We start from the raw sequence: 19,468 nt of genomic DNA, 5'->3' as shown, positions 1-19,468 counted from the left end.
CGCCCGCCCGAGATGGGGGCGGGGTGGGGTAGGGGGGACCACTGGCTGCCTGGGCTCAATTGAAGGGGGGGGTGGGGGGGGGGTGGGGGGGGTGAGGGCCGCCCGTGCCCCGCGGCATGCGCTACCCCGCCGCAGATGCTGATTGCGACCCCCTGAGTGAGAGAGCGCCTGAGCGGAATATCTATGAGACGGGATGGGGGGGTTAAAGAAACGCGAGGGTGCACCCTCTGATCATCAATCCTCCCGCAGCTCCCCCCCCCACCACCCCCCTGCCTCCCCTCGGCCACACCGACCCTCACATCAAAGCCCCACCCCCTCCCCCCCTCCCCGGGCACACCCACCTCCAGCTCCTGCTCCCGCTGCAGGGCGAACTGCTTGAAGGACTTGACGATGATGCCGGCGTTGGAGCAGTCGTAGACGAAGATGGAGGGGCTGCCCATCCAGGTCTGCAGGTCGTAGATGGACAGCGGGATGTACTGCGTGTAGTTCTGCAACGGAAAGGCGACCGGGGCGATGAGGTCATCAAACGAAATTAAACCGCCATTTTCTTTTTCTTTTTTTGGCAAACAGAGAAAAAGCCAAGGGGCCAGAAAGGCAGTGTGGGTAATGAAGCAGTATTTCTCTACAGTGCCACAGGACTAATTGCCCACTGTCACCTTTCGAATGGGCACAATCCAACCACCATTCAGCCTGCCTAATTTCGCATTCCGTGCTGGACACGCTCGTTCAGTGGCTCTATTCCGGTGTTCAGAGAGGCATGATGAGGTCTGAAATAGGAAAGTGTGGCCTGGGGGGGGGGGGGGGGTGAAGGAAATGGTCCAGCGCCCAAAAGTTCACATCCCCTGCTTCTGTAACCTTGCAGAATGCACTTAACACTTTCATTAATAATTAACACGTGCTATGTGAAATATGAGCCACGTGTGTTTCCCTGTATGTATGTGTGCATTTATCTTCAATGTAGGTACAGTGCCGCAAAAAAAGGTGTTCCCCCTCCCTGTGTTCCTGATTTCCTCTATTATTGCACATCTGGCACACTGAACGGTCTCAGATCTTTAGACAAAAACGTAATATCGAAGCAAACATGAGCAGACACAAAAAAAAATGTTTTAATTTGATGAAAAATGTCGTCAGCTCACGGACAGACGACCGGACATTCTCCTTAAGAATTTTCTGGCACGGAGCAGAATTCATGGCTTGTTCGATAATGGAAAGTCATCCAGGTCACAAGGCGGCAAAGCATCCCCAACACCATGACACTGCCACCGCCATGTTTGACTGTTGGCATGATGTTCTTTCTGTGAAAAGCTGTATTTACTTTACACCAAACATCATAGGACTGGTGTCGTCCAAAAAGTTCCACTTTTGGCTCTCTCTCTCTGTCCACTGAACATTATCAAGCCTGGCTAGGTTCAATCAGTTTAATGTAATTATGAAATTAATTTGGTTAATTGGTTGATTGAGTAACTAAGGGGGCAATTACTTTTACACACGGGGGATATTAGCGTTTGATACATTCTTTCATTAAATAGATGAAATAATTTTTTTAATGTGTTTGGTGCTTACTCAGTTTCCCTTTGAAACCGCTCATTGTGATAAATATGCAATAAGGCAATAATAATATGCAATAATAGGAAATCAAAAAGGAGGAACACACTTTTCACGGCACTGTACGTACAGCATCTATGTCCGAGCAGGCACTCCTTGTTTTTCCATTTCCATAAGCACGCCCTGTCTCTCCTCTCAGACCCCCCCCCTCCCCGCCCGCCCTCCTGTGCGTCCCATAACGCACGGGCGCGCTACGCTAAGCTAGGCTAAATCACAGGCCGCTACGCCCCTGCAGCGGGCGACCCGCCGGAGCCATTAAAGAGCAGGACAGCGTGTTCCCTCCCGTGAGCGCCCCCCCCCCCTCCTGAGGAGCGCGGGAGCGATGCGGCAGGCGGCGGCGGCACAGGTGCAGGCCGCGCGGCCGACAGCGTACACGGCGCGCGCTCGCTACTTCCTTTAGCGGCCCAGCGGCGGACGGCGCGCCCGCTCGGCCCGCACCTGCCTCGTCTGCTAGCTTCGTTAGCAAGCCGCGCCGCGGCGGAGGATGTCTCGAGCGGTGGTGGTGCCAGTCCCTCAACCCCCCCACCCCCTGCTCCAGCCACCCCCCCCCCTTTCCCCAACAGGGGGGGGGGAGGTATTTACCGAAAAAGAGCCTGAATCACAGATTATTCACTTCATTGATTAGGAATCCTCACGATCTTATGGCCCGAATGGATTATACTTCACAAACAAGAGTCGCAAGACTCAGGCTGGGAGGGGCGGGAGACGGGACCCGCTGGTACGAGAGAGAGGGGGGGGGGGAGGGAGGGGGAGGGAGAGAGGGAGAGGGAGAGGAGAGGGAGGAGAGAGAGGGGGGGAGAAAGGGAGGGAGAGAGACAGAGAGTAAGAGGGAGAGAGACCAAGAGAGAGCGTGTGTAATAGAGAGAGCAAGACAGAGTGTGTAAGAAAAAGAAAGAGATAGAGAGAGAGAGAGTGTAAGAGAAAGAAAGACAGACAGATATATATAGAGAGAGAGAGAGAGAGAGAGAGTGTAAGAGAAAGAAAGACAGACAGATAGAGAGTGAGAGATAGAGAGAGAGAGAGAGAGAGAGGGAGAGACAGAGACAGAGGGAGAGAGAGAGAGAGAGAGAGTGTAAGAGAAAGAAAGACAGACAGATAGAGAGTGTGTGAGAGAGAGAGTGTAAGAGAAAGAAAGACAGACAGATAGAGAGTGTGAGAGAGAGAGAGACAGAGACAGAGGGAGAGAGAGAGTGTAAGAGAAAGAAAGACAGACGAAAGAGGTGAGGAAGGAGAGAGCGGGGGGGGGGAGTGAGGGAGAGGAGGAGAGTGTGGGAGAGAGAAGCGAGAGAGAGTGAAGAAGAAAGACAGACAGATAGAGAGTGTGTGAAGAGACAGAGAGAGAGAGAGAGAGAGAGAGAGAGAGAGAGAGAGAGAGAGAGAGTGGAGAGAGAGAGAGAGAGGGGGAGGGGAGAGGGAGAGAGAGAGAGAGAGAGTGTAAGAGAAAGAAAGACAGACAGATAGAGATAGAGAGAGAGTGTGAGAGAGAGAGGGAGAGAGAGAGAGGATAAAGCCCCACACACACAGGAGGGAGGATAGGGGCTATTGGTGCCGGGGGGCGGGGGCGTGGAAATGGGAGCAGGCCGATTTGGGCGAGTGTCTGTGTGATGGATTAAGGGAGCAGGTGGGACGGCTCACGCGCTCACGCTCTGGGCAGAGGGGACTGCCGGAGACACAGGCAGAGGGAGAGACGCGTGTCAGGCTGCTGTTTACCCTCCCAGTCCCCAGGGGGCGCTTTACAAAAACCGAGGGCTGCTGGTGTAACAGCATCTGCTCTGACAGGGAAGCGCAATTCTCTGTAGGACGGTGCAACAGGTGCGTGACCAGGCTGCTGGTTTACACAGCCGAGCAGCATGCTGAGCTCAGATATTCAGCCCTTGTGTTTCAGCGTCTCATTCACTGAGGAAGTCTACAGGCCCCACCATCAGCCTCCCAATGCCCAGCACTGATCAGCACCATCAGAATACAGTGTGCACACAGGCTGTGTGTTACGGCACACACACACACACGCGCACACGCGCACACGCGCACTCGCGCACACGCACACACGCACACACGCACACACGCACACACGCACACACGCACACACGCTCACATCACACACACCACACACACACACACACACACACACACACACACACACACACCACACACACACAAACACACACACAACACAACACAACACAACACAACACACCACACACACACAGACACACATGCACACTCACACACACACACACACACACACACGCGCTGCGCGTCTGGTCCCGACCTTGTTGAAGACCCAGATCTCCCCGTTGACGGTGGGCCGGGGGACGCCGTGCCCGTTGTAGTGGAACAGGACCCGCTCCTCCTTAGCGTTGCGCCGCAGAGAGGTGCAGAGCTTCTTCACCTCGTCCACCGTGGGGTCCAGGCTCTGCTTGTAGCGCGCCTGGGGGGGGAGGGGGGAGAGATAGGGAGAGATAGGAAGAGAGAGGGAGGGGGGGGGAGAGAGGAGGGGAGAGGGAAGAGAGAGAGGGGGAGAGGGAGAGGGGGAGAGGAATGGGGAGAGGGAGATAGAGAAGAGAGGGAGAGATAAAGAGAAAGAGAGAGGGAGAGAAAGGAGAGAGGGGGAGAGATTGAGAAGGAGTGACAGGGAGAGAGAGGGAGAGAGAAGAGAAGGAGAGATAGAGAGAGAGAAGAGAGGGAGAGGGAGAAGAGAGGGAGAGCGGGAGAGAGAGAGAGTTAGTTTACAGATCATTACTTGGTTGTTAAACAAAGTAATACCAGGGGAGCGGCACATTCGAGCACATCATCTCCATAAACCCACACAATTTAATCAAGTGTCAGGCAGAAATCAACCTGCTATTCCCCTTTTTTCAATAAACAGATCAGGAGCAGACGGAAGCACGTATTCTGAAGCGCAACGAATAAAAAATAAAAAAACTCGCAAAAGGTTTTTCACATATGAAGGCTCAACCCGTTTTTTCCCCAAGGGAAAAGCTGCATCGCTAATGCACCAAATTCCGACAACTCCGCGCAAAACTTTCCATCTTTGGTGCGCGTGCTCTGTTTTAATCTGCCTCCTCCCGCAGACGCTGCGCCCTGCAGCAAATCGCCATCTGTGCCTAATTGAGCCGTTCGAATGCCTTGTTTTCTCTCCTCGCAAAAAATTAAAGACAAAAAAAAATGCAAACGAACCGTCCTGGCGCCGGCTCAGAGACGGCGGCCATTACACCGAGCTGAGGGTCACAGGCCCGGAGCGCGCGGAGAAAACTACGATAAACGGACGGTGTCTCTCCGTGGACAAAAGGGACCTTTACGCCTCGAGCGTACGCGTCCGTGAAAGCAGAGAGGGGATTGGGTGATGTGACCCCGCAACGCACTCATTTATTTAATGGGGGGCTGGGGAAGCCAGCCTGTCCAGAGCGCTCCTCTCTACTACGGTACCAATCCACTCAGCCTGTCAGTCACCCGCCACACCTTTCACTGCCCCCCCCCCGCCACCCCATCGCTTCTTAGGGTTTCACAAAGAGAACTACAACTTTAAGATAAGAATAAGATTTTTTTTTTGCCAAGTAAACGCATTGGACAACAGTCACAAATCTGTACTCGTCAACAGAGCTCAGAGAAGGGCAACTCGAGCGTCTCCGTTATGGCATGGGAGAGAGCGACGGGCCGCCCACACAGAAGCGAGCCGTGGCGGTATGGGGGACGCGGTTGACGGTAGGTGGGGGGGGGGGGGGGGGGAGCAGATGTGTGTGAAACTGACCCCCCCCCCCCTCGCCCTGCGGATCATCTCCCCGATGTCCCACTTGTCACGGGACCAGGGCTGGCCGCCATTCAACCACCTGGATAATCCTCAGGAAAATCCCACGACGGGACAGGTATGCCGTGTGCCGGGCGGGGGCGGGCCCGATTAGTGGAGCTTTCAGACCCCCGGGGGGGGGGGGGGGGGGCATGCCAGAGTCGCCTTACCCCGGAGCGGGCGGGGTCGCTGCGGTCTCCTTCGCCCAGGTCCTCCGCGTTCCCCAAACTAAACCGGAGCGTGATGAGCCCAAACGCAGGGAACTGGGCTACCCTTATTAATCCGGCTTTTAGGACTCATTTTTTTGTTTTTATCTTTCCTCGTTTTTTTTCCTCACACACAGGGGGTCGTAACGACGCCGCAGCGAGCCGCGCTTTAAGCACAGACGCAGATACGGGCCCTGACTCCGCCCGCGTAGCCTCCGGCGCCGAACACAGCCAGCTCACTCTCGACTCACTTTGGGCCTCTCCAGTGAAGAGGACTGTAAATGGGAAATGAGAACACCCCCACCACTAAGGGTCTGAAGCTGAGCCAGTGTCAGGGCCAAATTGAGAAGGCACTTAAAGGGAAATTGTATTTTTACTAAACCAATTTCATTCATAAACACATTGTACTGAGTGCTCATAGATGAGGGGGGGTGGGGGGGGGGGGGGGGGAGAGTGGAAAGCACTAGCGGAGGTCAAGCCTCCTCGTCTGCGCTTGTGTTCCGGTATGAAAATCAATCCCCAATTCCCGGCTCATTGATCTCTCCGCTTCTCGCCAGCGCACTGACAGGAAACAGGAAACGGCGGCCATGTACGCTTCGCACCATTCGTCACAGCAACAAAAAAAAAGAGCGACAAGCTGGCGCTGAGGACGTTAGCATCCAGCCCCGGGAAAGAAAGGGCATCACTCCAGCGGAGGTGGGCCTCAGACTCTAAGGAACGGAAGACGCGGCGGTGCAAGGACGAAAACCAGGAACTGCGCAGAGTGCGAGAGAGGACTCGTTTCACAACGAACCTCCAGCCGTCGCCGCGAGCGCGAAGCGGCCGCACCCGGACGGCACCCTTCCCACAGTGCACTGCTGTCTCTCCCGCTTGTCCCATCTCCTCATCATAAGAGATCAATTATTTGTCCACAGCAATTGTGCAAAACCATCCATGTGGGCAACACAGTTTACCTCGCAGGCATGGACTAAACCAGTTATTTATTACATGCACATATAGCATTAGGTTCAGTGTTATAACGGCTGCAGTTCTACGCAAAAATGGAAGATACGTTTCCTAAAAGCAAGCCGAGCACCCTTTCACTCTGTGCCATCGCGATGCAACTGACCGTATGTAGACAGGCCTTCGAAGGCGTTATGAACTGGTATTTAAGGAAAGCAGTTATTGTCCTCTCTAAAGGGGAAGACAGTGAGAGATTTAAATTAACCACAAGGTTGAGTTGCAGTGGTTTGAAGCTGGAGGGCTTGCGTCTGTGACAAGGATAAGCACTGCAACGCCACAGCAGTGCACTTACACACACAGACCTGCAGGGGGAGCCCCTGCATCCCACTAAGCCTGGCTGAAGCCGTACAGGCTGCTGTATCACTGCATACATGCATACACACAGCCAGGGCAAGGACCTGCCCGCACCCATCCCCCTCTCCTCCCTCCACCCCTTCATCCTTCCCCCCTCCCTCTCCCCCTCCCTCTCCCTCTCCCTCTCCCTCTCTCTCTCTGGATGCTCAGCCTGAGATAAAGTCATGCTCGAGTCTGCTACCAGCTCATAATGGCAAACCCAACAGATAAGAGCTGCTCTCCGCCAGGCTGGCATTGACGTCGCGTTGTAAAAAATCGTTCATCATTATGTCAGACCCTCCAGCGTTTCGTAGTTTCTCCCTTCTGCATGTTAACATTCCCAAAGTGATTTAGTCAGTGTCCTCACAGCTATGAATCAACTGATTAGCCAGCTACTCGTACCTCATGCTGTACCGGACATACGGCTAAATATCACTGAAAAACGAAACGAAATCTGTCCGCTTTTATTGTGTGGGATAGAGCTGGGTGTGCGTACAGCGGCAGCGCGGGACCCCCGAAATCCACCGGCCTGCTCTCAGCTGACCCCCACTCTCAGGTGTCCGCCCCGACATTTACCGCACAGCCCCCCCCCCCCCCCCAAAAGTGCAGTCCTGTCTTTCCCATCACAGCTCGGACTCCCAGATTCCAATCAAAAAGCTGTGTTACAAAATGGCCGCAAAAAAAAAAAAAGAAGCCCTTTCAGGGAGCCGTCCGGATAACCCCGCCCCTTCCCCTCAATGGCCAGCCAATGAGAAGTACACAAAGCCCCGCCCCCCTTCTGCACCGCAGTCCCATGCTCCAGCCACGTCGTTTCGCGCTTTCCCAGGACGCTCCCATCGCACCGTGATGGGGCCCAGCAGCCCGGCAGCGTGACTGCTTCCCTGGACCCCCGTCCCGTCCCGTCCCGTCCCGCCCCGTCCCGTCCCGTCCCGCCCCGTCCGCCCGTCCGCCCCGTCCCGTCCCGTCCCGCCCCGTCCCGCCCCGTCCCGTCCCGTCCCGCCCCGTCCCGTCCCGTCCAATGGAGGGAAAGGACCGACCGACAGACTCAAACTCAAACACCTCTCTCCCGGGGGAACCTGGCCTGCCCCCACAACAAGAACACATCCACTCCTCCCACATCCCCAATAACAATCAGCGCACGCTCCTCACTAAACCACCGCTGATCACCGGAAAGTTTCTTCACCAAACCACCAGAAATGTACTGAACCTCCAATTCAAAGTTTGGGAGAGAAAAAAGAAAGAAAACAAAAAAACCAAAAACATGAGTAATGGACCGAATGTAACGCTTTATCCTTCCCTCAAAAAGAAAAACAACTCCCACACGAGCCTGAAAGACGCAGGCGTTGTGGGAGGCCTCAGGTGCCGGTCCCCTTCCGTAGCGCCTCTCAGCAAGCTCACGATTCTCCCACAAAAACTGGGCAGGAGCTCAAGGTGAAGGGAAGTGCATTGAGTTTATTTATTTTTTTTGCTCATGTGGGTTTGAATAATGGAAGAGAGCGAGAGAACAGGAACACAGACACAGCACACAGCAACAGCACTGCCAGGCCTGTAGCAGAGAGGGGTACAGAGTCATACGCCATCCCCCCCTCCCCCCCAGCACACAGCAACAGCACTGCCAGGCCTGTAGCAGGGAGGGGTGCAGAGTGAAACCCCCTCCCCCCCTCCCTCCCCAGCACTAAGCATCAGATCTGCCAGACCTGTAGCAGGGAGGGGTACAGAATCATACCCCCTCCCTCCTTCCCTCCCTCCCCAGCACTCAGCAACAGCACTGCCAGGCCTGTAGCAGCGAGGGGTACAGAGTCACACCCCCCCCCCCCCCAGCACTGAGCAACAGCACTGCCAGGCCTGTAGCAGGGAGGGGTGCAGAGTGAAACCCCCTCCCTCCCTCCCCAGCACTAAGCATCAGATCTGCCAGACCTGTAGCAGGGAGGGGTGCAGTCATACCCCCCTCCCACTCCCTCCCCAGCACTAAGCAACAGACCAGCCAGGCCTGTAGCAGGGAGGGGTGCAGTCACATTAAATGCACACACTCCTGGTTCTCTCACGGGTTTGGGGTGACCTACCGTCCCCCCCCCCCGTCCCAGAATAGCGGCGTCCCCCGGCTACAGAGCGGGAAAACAAAGCCGCCGCTGCCGCCGCCGCCACCGTTTTAACAGCGAACTCAGGGACGGAGTAATCCGCGCCGGGGGGGGGGGGGCTGAGCGCGCAGATTTACCGCTTCAGACAAAATCCCAAATCCATCTCGCCGAGCACCGCGCCTGCGAGCGTCAGCGCCAGAGCCAAGAAAGCCTCAGCGCCAGCGCTAGCACTCCGGCCCGCTCGCTAAAACCCCAGATTACACGAGAAACTCCATTTAGAATCTCGCGCTACAGAGGAGGAGCCTGCGCTGGAGCAAGACTCAATACTGAACATATACTGCGCCACCAATTTCAATCACAAATATGATATTTTTACCATATGCTGCCTGAAATTCATACCCATCCAAAAATTTTTTTTAGCATTTTAGGCACAAGCGTCCGTTGCCGGTCGTAACGGCCGTTAAAACTGAGAACCTGCGGACGCCGCGTCGCCGACTCAGTAAACGGCCTCAGCTGCAGAGTAAACAAACAGCGCCAGCTAGCTAGCTAGCTTCAGCACGAGCGCGTGAAGCGGAGCCCAGAGGCCTGCGTTCCGGAAGGGCTGCCTGCCAATCAGAGAGGGGCGTTCCGGAAGGCCTGCCTGCCAGGTCGTTTCTGGTGGCAGAGCACACCAAGTCGAGTTCCGCGCAGTCGCCCTGTGAAACGCGTTTCAAAGCTGATCGGGAATGAAAACCGCAAAGCGCAGAGTGAATCATTTCCTCTGTTTTCATACACCGTGCCTGGTGCTGAACCATAAATATGCCTGGAAAACAACACTGAGAGTGGGTGTCCTCCACGTTCAGAACACTTGTTATTTTGGGTCGGGGGGGGAGGTGTGAATTCTACATATGTCAGGGTGTGCACAAATATGCTTACATTCCATAGCAGCTCAGACTAAATAAAGAGTCCATAAACAGACACCGCTATACCGGCCCTGGTGGAGACAGTCTGGCAAATTTTCAGCCAATTTGAGCTTCTTCTCATCTTAATTGCAGCTACAGTACATGGAAGAGAGAAATGAGAGCCCCCCCCTTTCAGGAAGCCTTGAGCAGGGATGACTGTCCATAGTGCACTGTGTTGGATGGCAGGTAGGTAGGTGTCACACTAGTGGCTGACGTCCATAGTGCACTGTTGCTGGTCGTGCGTGTGGGCACACCACCATGCGCAGAGCGTCCATCCAAAGTCTCGGGGCGGGGCTGGGGGGCGGGGTTCGTGGCGGGGCTGAGGGCGGGGCCGGGGATCGGGCACAGGTGGGGGCGCACCAGCGCTTGTTCTCGCCAGCGCGTCCCACGCCCTTTTAAAGACCCCCGGCTTCCCGAGGCGGAGACAGACTCTACCCCCCCCGTGTGGCCCTCGACAGGCTCAGCTGCGCTGCCGTGGCAACAGCGAGAGCGGGCCAGGACCTCGCAGCCTATTGGCTGCGGCCTCCGCTCCGGGCTGAAGTGCTCTCCTGCACACGGGCACTGGAGTAATTGGGCTGGCGATGATGACACACCTGGACCCCTCTCTCTCTCTCTGACATCAGCGCGGGTGCGAGGGAAGAGCTGGCGCGGACAGGAAGCGGGGACGGCGTCTGCGCTCGCGCCGCGCGCGTTTTCGGCCGCGCAGGGCGCGCCGGCGTGCCCCACGCCCACGTGCGGCTGGGACTGCGCACGCAGGACCCCCACATCGGGCTCGCCACCAGCCCTGAGCCCGCCGAGCCTCAGCGCCAATCATCGCTTCGCCCGCTGTGCGCTCTGGGAAGCCCTGGTTTCCACGGCGAACCGCGGTGACCGCACCCCGCCAGGACAGAACGACCCCTGCAGCCGACTCACTAAGCGTGTGCGGTGTTGTACTTGCCTTGAGCCTTACTTTCCACCGTGATTTCAATTAACGGACCGACACTTTCACAGCAACCGGGTTCCAGAAACCTGCTCACCCAATGACACACATTACCTAACGGCAGAATCTCTGAAGGCAAGTGGAAGCGGTTGAGCACCTCCCCCTTCTGTGACCTCACAATAGCCCTGGCGTAGGCCTTGGGCCCACTGAACTGCATGTAGTTATGTAGTTCGTTGCTTGGGCCAGAAAAAAGAAGCCCATATGAAGCACTTCCTGCTGACCTCCACCATGGCATAACTGACTGAACTGACTTGCCCCCCCCCCCCCAGCTTCCTCTCCCTAGCGGAAGCTGACTAGGTGAGCCAGCAGGTGCAGCAATGAGCCAGCTCTGAGACTAAGTGGCAGCAGGACGACGTGCCTGTTCCTCTGACTAAGCGACAACATTATGTAAACAGCGGAGTGGCGGTGTGAACTGTGTGAGAATGTGAGAACAACGCAGTATACTGATTCAGTGTGTACACACACACACACACACACAGGCACACGCGTGGTCGCACACACAGACACAAACGCGCACGTGCACACACACACAGGCACACATGCATACACGCGCACACGCGCGCACACGTACACGTATACACACACATGCGCGCGCACACACACAGGCACACATGCGCACGTGCACACACACAGGCACAGGCACACGCGTGGTCGCACACGCAGACACAAACGCGCACGTGCACACAGTAACACACGCACACAGGCACAAACGCGCACGTGCACACACACACAGGCACACACGCGCGCACACGCACACACACGCGCACACACGCACACACACACACACAAACACAGGCACACACGTGGTCGCACACACAGGCACAAACGCGCACGTGCACACACACAGGCACACCAGCGCACGCTGCACACACACACAAGTAGGCACAACTGCACACACACAGCGCACACACACAGGCAAGTAGGCACATATGCACACACACACACACACACACACACACACACACACACACACACACACACACACACACAGGAGTTCTTTCACGGTGGCAATGTAAACTCTGCTCCAAGCCAGAGCAGAAACCTGCACATGAAAGGTTGGAGGTGCCTTCCATGTCCAGGGAGGAGGATCCTGAACCCAAAACCCCGACAGACCACCAGGCCACGCTGGAACAAGAGCAAGACTCCCACTTTAAGAAAACTTAAGGACAGGCACAGCAAGGTACACACACCTTCAGCGGCTGCCTTCTCGTGCCTTAGAACAGTTCGTCCCGTCATTTACAAATCTGCGCACTACAAAATAAATCACCCTTCTCCATCACCGAGGCCCTGGACGGACACTGTACTTAACGAGGATATCACCGCGAGCTGCTGCCGGCCACAGCATCGTTATCAGATCGGTCACGGCAAAGCCAGCTCTCCCGCCGCGGGCACGCTCGCACCCTCGCGAACGTTCGATCCCGCGCTCCGATACGGCAGCGCCAGCGCCAGCCGGAGCCCCAGAGATAACGGCCTTTCAACGAGGCGGTGGGAAAAAAAAACAAATAAAGCATCAGCAGATCAATGTAGTTAGCCAAATTTTTTTGGGGGAAAATTTTAAAATTTGTTTTGACCGTGATGATGCCAGTTATGGATGTGGATAGCTCTTGTTAGAGTAGCTCTCCAGCCAGCCAACTATGTTGTTTACAGGGGGAAAAAAACAAAAAAACGATTGGCTTCCTGGCTACCACTGACTGCGCTTCGCTTGGGATTCCACGGAATGATTGTAGAACTCTTTTGGGTTCCTAGGCGAGAAACGCACCTGTTTCGCCGATCCGTGGCCAATCGAGCGTGTCCTGCGGTGTCACTCACTCCAAACAGAACGCCCCGCCCGCCCGTGCCAGCTCGCGGGCGGCAGCGAGAGTGGCGCGCGGCGGGGTTGGCGAGGGCGGCGCCAGAGCTGCACCAGCTGCGCTCGACGGGCCCGTCCCGGTTCCCCTCCTCCTCGGGCCCGCTCCCCGGGAGCTGCCGGGACGGATCGTTAAACTCGACGCCCGAAAAGACGCGGGCAGACACCATCAAATCAAACGGGCCGCCGGCTCGCCCCCCGGGGGGGCGTAAAAGCCAAGGCACTTTTTTTTAACGGAGTCGGGATTGTTTTTTAAGAAGCTGGCACGTTTCCTGACGCAAACATCACTCAGGACGCCAACCGAGACGGAGCGATTAATCAGCGTTCCCCCCCTCCCCCCAGCCCCCCCTCCCCCCGCGCACGGCTGCAGCTCGCTCTCGCCCGTTATTCATACGCTACACAGGACGGGAGACAGACACCTCAAAATGCTACAGACACACCTCCAAATGCTACAGACACACCTCCAAATGCTACAGACACCTCCAAATGCTACAGACACACCTCCAAATGCTACAGACACACCTCCAAACGCTACCGACACCTAAAAACGCTACAGACACACCTCCAAACGCTACCGACACACCTCCAAACGCTACCGACACCTAAAAACGCTACAGACACACCTCCAAATGCTACAGACACACCTCCAAATGCTACAGACACCTCCAAATGCTACAGACACACCTCCAAATGCTACAGACACACCTCCAAATGCTACAGACACCTCCAAATGCTACAGACACACCTCCAAATGCTACAGACACACCTCCAAATGCTACAGACACCTCCAAATGCTACAGACACACTCCAAATGCTACAGACACACTCCAAGTGCTACGACACCTCCAAATGCTACAGACACCTCAAAGTGCTACAGACACACCTCCAAATGCTACAGACACACCTCCAAATGCTACAGACACACCTCCAAATGCTACAGACACACCTCAAAATGCTACAGACACCTCTAAATGCTACAGACACACCTCCAAATGCTACTGACACCTCCAAATGCTACAGACACCTCCAAATGCTACCGACACCTCCAAATGCTACAGACACCTCCAAATGCTACAGACACCTCCAAATGCTACAGACACCTCAAAATGCTACAGACACCTCAAAATGCTACAGACACCTCAAAATGCTACAGACACCTCAAAATGCTACAGACAACTCCAAATGCTACAGACAACTCCAAATGCTACAGACAACTCCAAATGCTACAGACACCTGATTCAGATAGGCTACATGGTGAAATGGATGCTGTTTATTCACACCTGGCAAAAAAAGAAAAACGCTCACCTGGCAAATTTAATGCTTAAAAAGTCGATTCTCATGATTTTTTTTGAGTGTGCTGGTTGTATTTTGGATGTAGCGAGAAACATTTGCATTTTATTTATTCATTTTCCTTGTTTATGCGTGTATGTGTGTACGTTGATCCTCTGCAATACATGCACTGAGACATTAATTAAAATCCTCGTTACACAAACACGAATTTGTTTCTGCTGCTGTTCGGCTTTCCCTTTTGATTTTAACTCCATTACAATTTCCATTTTTTCCGTAATCGGGCAGCGCCTAATTAATCTTTTATAATTTCGCAGCGACTCCAAAATGAATTTTATGTGGTATTTCCCAGAAGCGCCGTGGTCATTTCCCCAGCACCAATGATCAATCAGATCGGATTGATCGGTACATTACTATGAAAACATTAGGGAGACTTATCGTTCCCTGCTTCCCCATTCCTAACAGGGCCTGAATGGAGAGGGCGAAACACAGTGGGCTTCATTTTTCTCCACACTGCGCATTTACTACACTGGACCCCATTAACTGAAGAAATTATGGGTGTGTGATTATGGGTGTGTGATTATGGGTGTGTGATTACGGGTGTGTGATTACGGGTGTGTGATTATGGGTGTGTGATTATGGGTGTGTGATTACGGGTGTGTGATTATGGGTGTGTGATTATGGGTGTGTGATTATGGGTGTGTGATTATGGGCGGCACCGTAGCATAATGGTCAGGGAACTGCGCTTGCAACGCCAACGTCATGGGTTCGATCCCCAGGAGGGGCACTGCAGTTTGTACTTAACCCGAATTGGCAAACAGTCAACTGCATTAATGGATTGCATGCGCAGAAAGCGTGCTGGGTAATTCCCCCAGGACAGGTCACATCCGCTAAATGTCTATAAGCGATTTACTACGGGGAACATTCTGATTGCAATTAAACGACCACCAAAAACCCAACGCTGTGAACTCCGAAAATCAAATATATGAGGTGACCTTGAGTGATGGACACAAACCCTGGAAGAGGGGATTGCTTAAGTGGGGCAGACATCAGACATCAGAACCCCACCATCTCATAGAGAAACCCATCTCAGTGTATTTGTTTTTTAATATATCTTCCAGTGCTAAAAGACACAAAATCTGCTGTGTTTAATTTGTATCACCTGGTGCTGCTAAGTAGTTCTCCTGCTTGATGAAGGACTTTCATCAGCGCAGTTTATCCCCCCTTAGTGTTTAAAAAAGAGCCAAGGAATTAATAGAGTTGGAAGTATTTTACTTTTTTGGATCCACACGGTAATTTGTTCCGACGAACGGCACACACACCGTTAATATAGCCGTCATAAGAAATGAAAACACAGGTGAGGGATATCCTCACACTAAATCTGAAAGGGCGTTACTCGGGGTTGACTAGAGGACAGCAGTGTCCCGAAACTAAGCTGAGACCAGAGGCAAAGAACCTCAGCCTCACGCGCTAACGCTCACACGCCCAAACACAGCGCTCCCAGGGGAGTGTGTGGGGAGTGGGGAACAATACCAGAGCTGTACAGAAATAACTGTGTGTGTGCGTGAGTGTGTGAGAGAGTGTGTGTGTGCGTGAGTGTGTGAGAGAGTGTGTGTGTGAGTGTGTGTGTGTGTGTGTGTGTGTGTGTGTGTGTGAGAGAGTGTGTGTGTGTGTGTGAGAGTGTGTGCGTGTGTGTGTGTGTGTGTGTGAGAGAGTGTGTGTGTGTGTGTGAGTGTGTGTGTGTGTGTGAGAGAGTGTGTGTGTGTGTGTGTGTGTGTGTGCGCGTGTGTGAGAGTGTGTGTGCGCGTGTGTGAGAGTGAGTGTGTGTGTGTGTGTGCGTTTGTGAGTGTGTGAGTGTGTGTGAGAGTATGTGTGTGTGCGCGCGTGAGAGAGAAAGGGAAGGAGATGCGTCTCTAATTAAAAGCTAAACAGTGCATGTGTGTTTCCGTGTCTGCGGCAGGGGGATGGTGGCAGTAAATCAGTGGATTTATGTGTGCTGGCACTGCGTTTGCAGACAGAAAGGGGCGGACGGCTGATGTACTGTCCCCAGAACGAGCTGAGCTCTGTAAAACACCCCCCCCCGCCCCCCCCGCCCTCACGCCCCCACCCTCAGATATCTGTGTCATGCAGGTCATCACACCCACATTAACGACGAGCCTTTCTCCGGTAACAGAGCACCGAACCTGCATCGGCATAGCATCGGCATAGCGTCGGCCCTGCATCGGCATAGCATCGGCTCAGCACAGGCCCAGCATCGGCCCGTGGCTGTTTTCTGCAACGTGGAGTCCTTCAGAAATCCAGCGTATGCAAATTGACACACTGTTCCTGGCCTGCGTGCAGCCGGCCCCCCGTCACTGGGGACCCATATCAGAGATAGCGGGGGGGGCGGGGGGGGCGGGGGGGGGGGGGGGGGGGGGGGGGCTTCATCTGAATCTCAAACAACTGCAGAGCGGCTCGGATAGACGGCCACTGCGATGATATCAATATCAGCGTATGAAACAAAATAAAAACGCGCCCCCCTCCAGAGAAAACACGGCCCACGTATCCGAGCGGCCAAGGTCGAAGCGCAGCGAAGCGACCTTCACTTCCTGCCGAGCGCCGCCTTCCAATCCCTCCTGACGGAGCGCGTCTGAGCGACAGGAAGTGCAGCTGACCGCTCCACGTACCCACCGGGACAGCAGCTATCCTCCACCCTGTACCCACCGGGACAGCCGCTATCAGGCCCACTGTGTACCCACCAGGACAGCGAGCGAGAGAGAGAGAGAAAGAGAGACAGAGAGAGAGAAAGAGAGAGGACTTCCTGTCTGCAGGAGGGGAGAGTGCTGTAGAACCTGCACATTCTCCAGCTCCGCCTCCAGGAGGCCCAAAGCGCTGATGCGGACTGAGAGACGGAGAGGCTGCCCACCCTTACGAGCCAAAACCCAGCGCCTCGCGAGAGACGCTCTGCGGGAACAGCGCCGTCCCGCAGGCCCAAGGCCACGCCCCACCCGTCCCACGCAAAGCCGAAACGAGGATCAGTCGCCCCAATCCCACATCCCGCCGCGCGTCAATCAAGGTGGCAACACTCAGCGCTGACCAGGCAGAAAAAAAAGAGGGAATTCTGGGATAGCTGGAGGGCAGAGATCCAGCGGTGAGGTAGAAGGAGGAGGAGGAAGAGCGGCCAAGGAGCAGCTCTACCCGACAGCCAATGACCTTCGCCGGGTGAATGGATTTGAGCGGCCCAGAGCACTGACACGTACACCGCTGGGATCTGTGTGACCAAACGCTGTCGCTCTCTGTCCAATGAGAACAATAACAATGCTGGTCATTATTCATAATTACATCAGGGTGTTTATTCATAAGCAGGACCACCACAGACACAAAACAGGGCCGTGCCTCTGAACGTTCGATCACAGCGACTGAAACGAGGCAAAAGAAGGCTAAATTAAAACAGAAAATGCATTCTTTGCAAAAACAAAAATAAAATGGAAAAAAAAAACAGTCCAAACAGCAGCTAACAGTATGTACAAGCCTAGCGGGGGGGGGGGGAGTCCTGAGTCATGATCCTTTAAATACACATTCTTTTAATAAACATGAGGCAGAAAACAGCTGAGGCACTTCTCAGATCTTTTTTGTACGGGGACGGAGGGGGCGGGGGAGAAGGCAAAAGCCAGCAGGAGCAGAAGGACACTGAGCACCGCCGGCCTCGACCCGCCACGGCGGTTATTCTCCGCTAGCAGGGCCTGGCGGTAGCGGCGGCTTCTCTGTCACTTCGCTAAACGGCAGGCTGCCTGGACCGGCACAGCTCGACGCTGTCACGCCCCCCCCCTCCCTCCCCCCCCCGGACACCAGCTGACCCCGCGCAGCGACACGCGGGGCAAGAGCCGGCGCCGCGGATAACGAGGTCACGCGTCATGTGACAAGTTTAAATTTAGACCCATTGATCGGGTTAAAAATACGCCCCCCGGTCCTCAGGGCTCGGTCATTATTATGTCTCCCAGGCCGAGATCGATGGAGACTCCCGGGAGTAAATCTGCCCCTACTGTAATGAGAGGGGGAGACCCAGCGTGAGCGTGTGTGTGTGTGCGTGTGTGCGTGTGTGCGTGTGTGCGTGTGTGTGTGTGTGTGTGTGTGTGTGTGTGTGTGTGTGTGTGTATGCGTGTGTGGTAGTGTGTGTGTGTGTGTGTGGTGTGTGTGTGTGCGTGTGTGTGTGTGTGTGTGTGCGTGCGTGTGTGTGTGATGTGTGTGTGTGCGTGTGTATGTGTGTTGTGTAGGTGTCGTGTGTGTGTGATGTGTGTGTCGTGTAGCCTGTCATGGTGCGGGGCGTGTGTTGGCTGTTGTCGGTTGCTGTCCTGTGCTGCTGGTGTGTGGTTCGTGTGTGCGTGCTGCTGGTTCGTATGCTGTGTATGTGGTGTGCTGTGGATGTGTGTGTTGTGGTTACGCGGCTCGCTGCATGCGGCTGCGTCTGTCTATGGGGGGAGGGTTGCATTGCGCCGATGCATTAAATGCATATTGACGCACGCTCCAGCGCGTCGGGAACCCGGGGCCCCACGCCCGCCCCGCCCGCCGCCGCCGCCCGCCCCGCCCGCCATACCGCAGTCACAGACACCTGTGAAGAGCTTCATAATTACCATAAATTACACACTGTGCTAGGCTAACAGAGCACGCTAGGCTAACAGAGCGCGCCGCTCCCATCAGCAGCTATGAGGCAATTACTGTAAATTACACAACGTGCTAGGCTAACAGAGCACACTAGGCTAACAGAGCACGCTGGGCTAACAGAGCACGCCGGGCTAACAGAGCACGCTACACTAACAGAGCACGCTACGCTAACAGAGCACGCTACGCTAACAGAGCACGCTGGGCTAACAGAGCGCGCCGCTCCCATCAGCAGCCATGAGGCAGCCTCGCTGCTCTGTAGCGTAGCCGCCCGGCGCCGGGAAGCGCGCTCTCCGGTGGCTCGGGTGACTCAGTGCTCCCGTTACGGGAAGGGGCCCAGGCCCCTGGGGGGTAGCTGAGCGACACCCCCCCCCTCCCCTCCACCCCCCCCCCCCCGGGCTGTCTGGCGCTAATTCAAAACAGCGCTGCTCGAAAGCCCGCTCCTGACAGAGCGCTTAATGGGTCTCCTCAGCGAAGTCCGCGGTGATCCATTCAGCCGGTCTGAATGCAGCGCGCGAGGCCGGGCCTCAGCAGAGTCACAGCCCGCACTCTCAGCCCCCAACAATGGCACCCCCAGCGCATTCAGAGCAGAGAAAGAGAGCGCGTGTGAAAGGGAGAAACGGAGAGGGAGAGAGAGAAGAGCGCGTGTGAAAGGGAGAAACGGAGAGGGAGAGAGAGAGAGAGCGCGCGTGAAAGGGAGAAACGGAGAGGGAGAGAGAGAGAGAGAGCGCGTGTGAAAGGGAGAAACGGAAAGAGAGAGAGAGAGAGA

At 55.1% G+C, this 19,468-nt stretch overlaps 1 protein-coding gene across 1 annotated transcript in view; it reads right to left on the bottom strand.

Moving 5' to 3' along the window:
• Positions 1–19,468, bottom strand: part of rptor (regulatory associated protein of MTOR, complex 1) — a 204,191-nt gene that overhangs the window by 129,855 nt on the left and 54,868 nt on the right. Inside the window, 2 exon segments of the mRNA XM_064324324.1 lie at positions 342–488; positions 3,875–4,033. Of these exon segments, the coding sequence (XP_064180394.1) occupies positions 342–488; positions 3,875–4,033 (306 nt within the window).

The sequence above is a fragment of the Anguilla rostrata genome, chromosome 2 (genome assembly GCF_018555375.3).
Source record: "Anguilla rostrata isolate EN2019 chromosome 2, ASM1855537v3, whole genome shotgun sequence".
In the NCBI taxonomy this organism is placed as follows: domain Eukaryota; kingdom Metazoa; phylum Chordata; class Actinopteri; order Anguilliformes; family Anguillidae; genus Anguilla; species Anguilla rostrata.
This window is presented reverse-complemented; position numbering and strand designations above follow the sequence as displayed.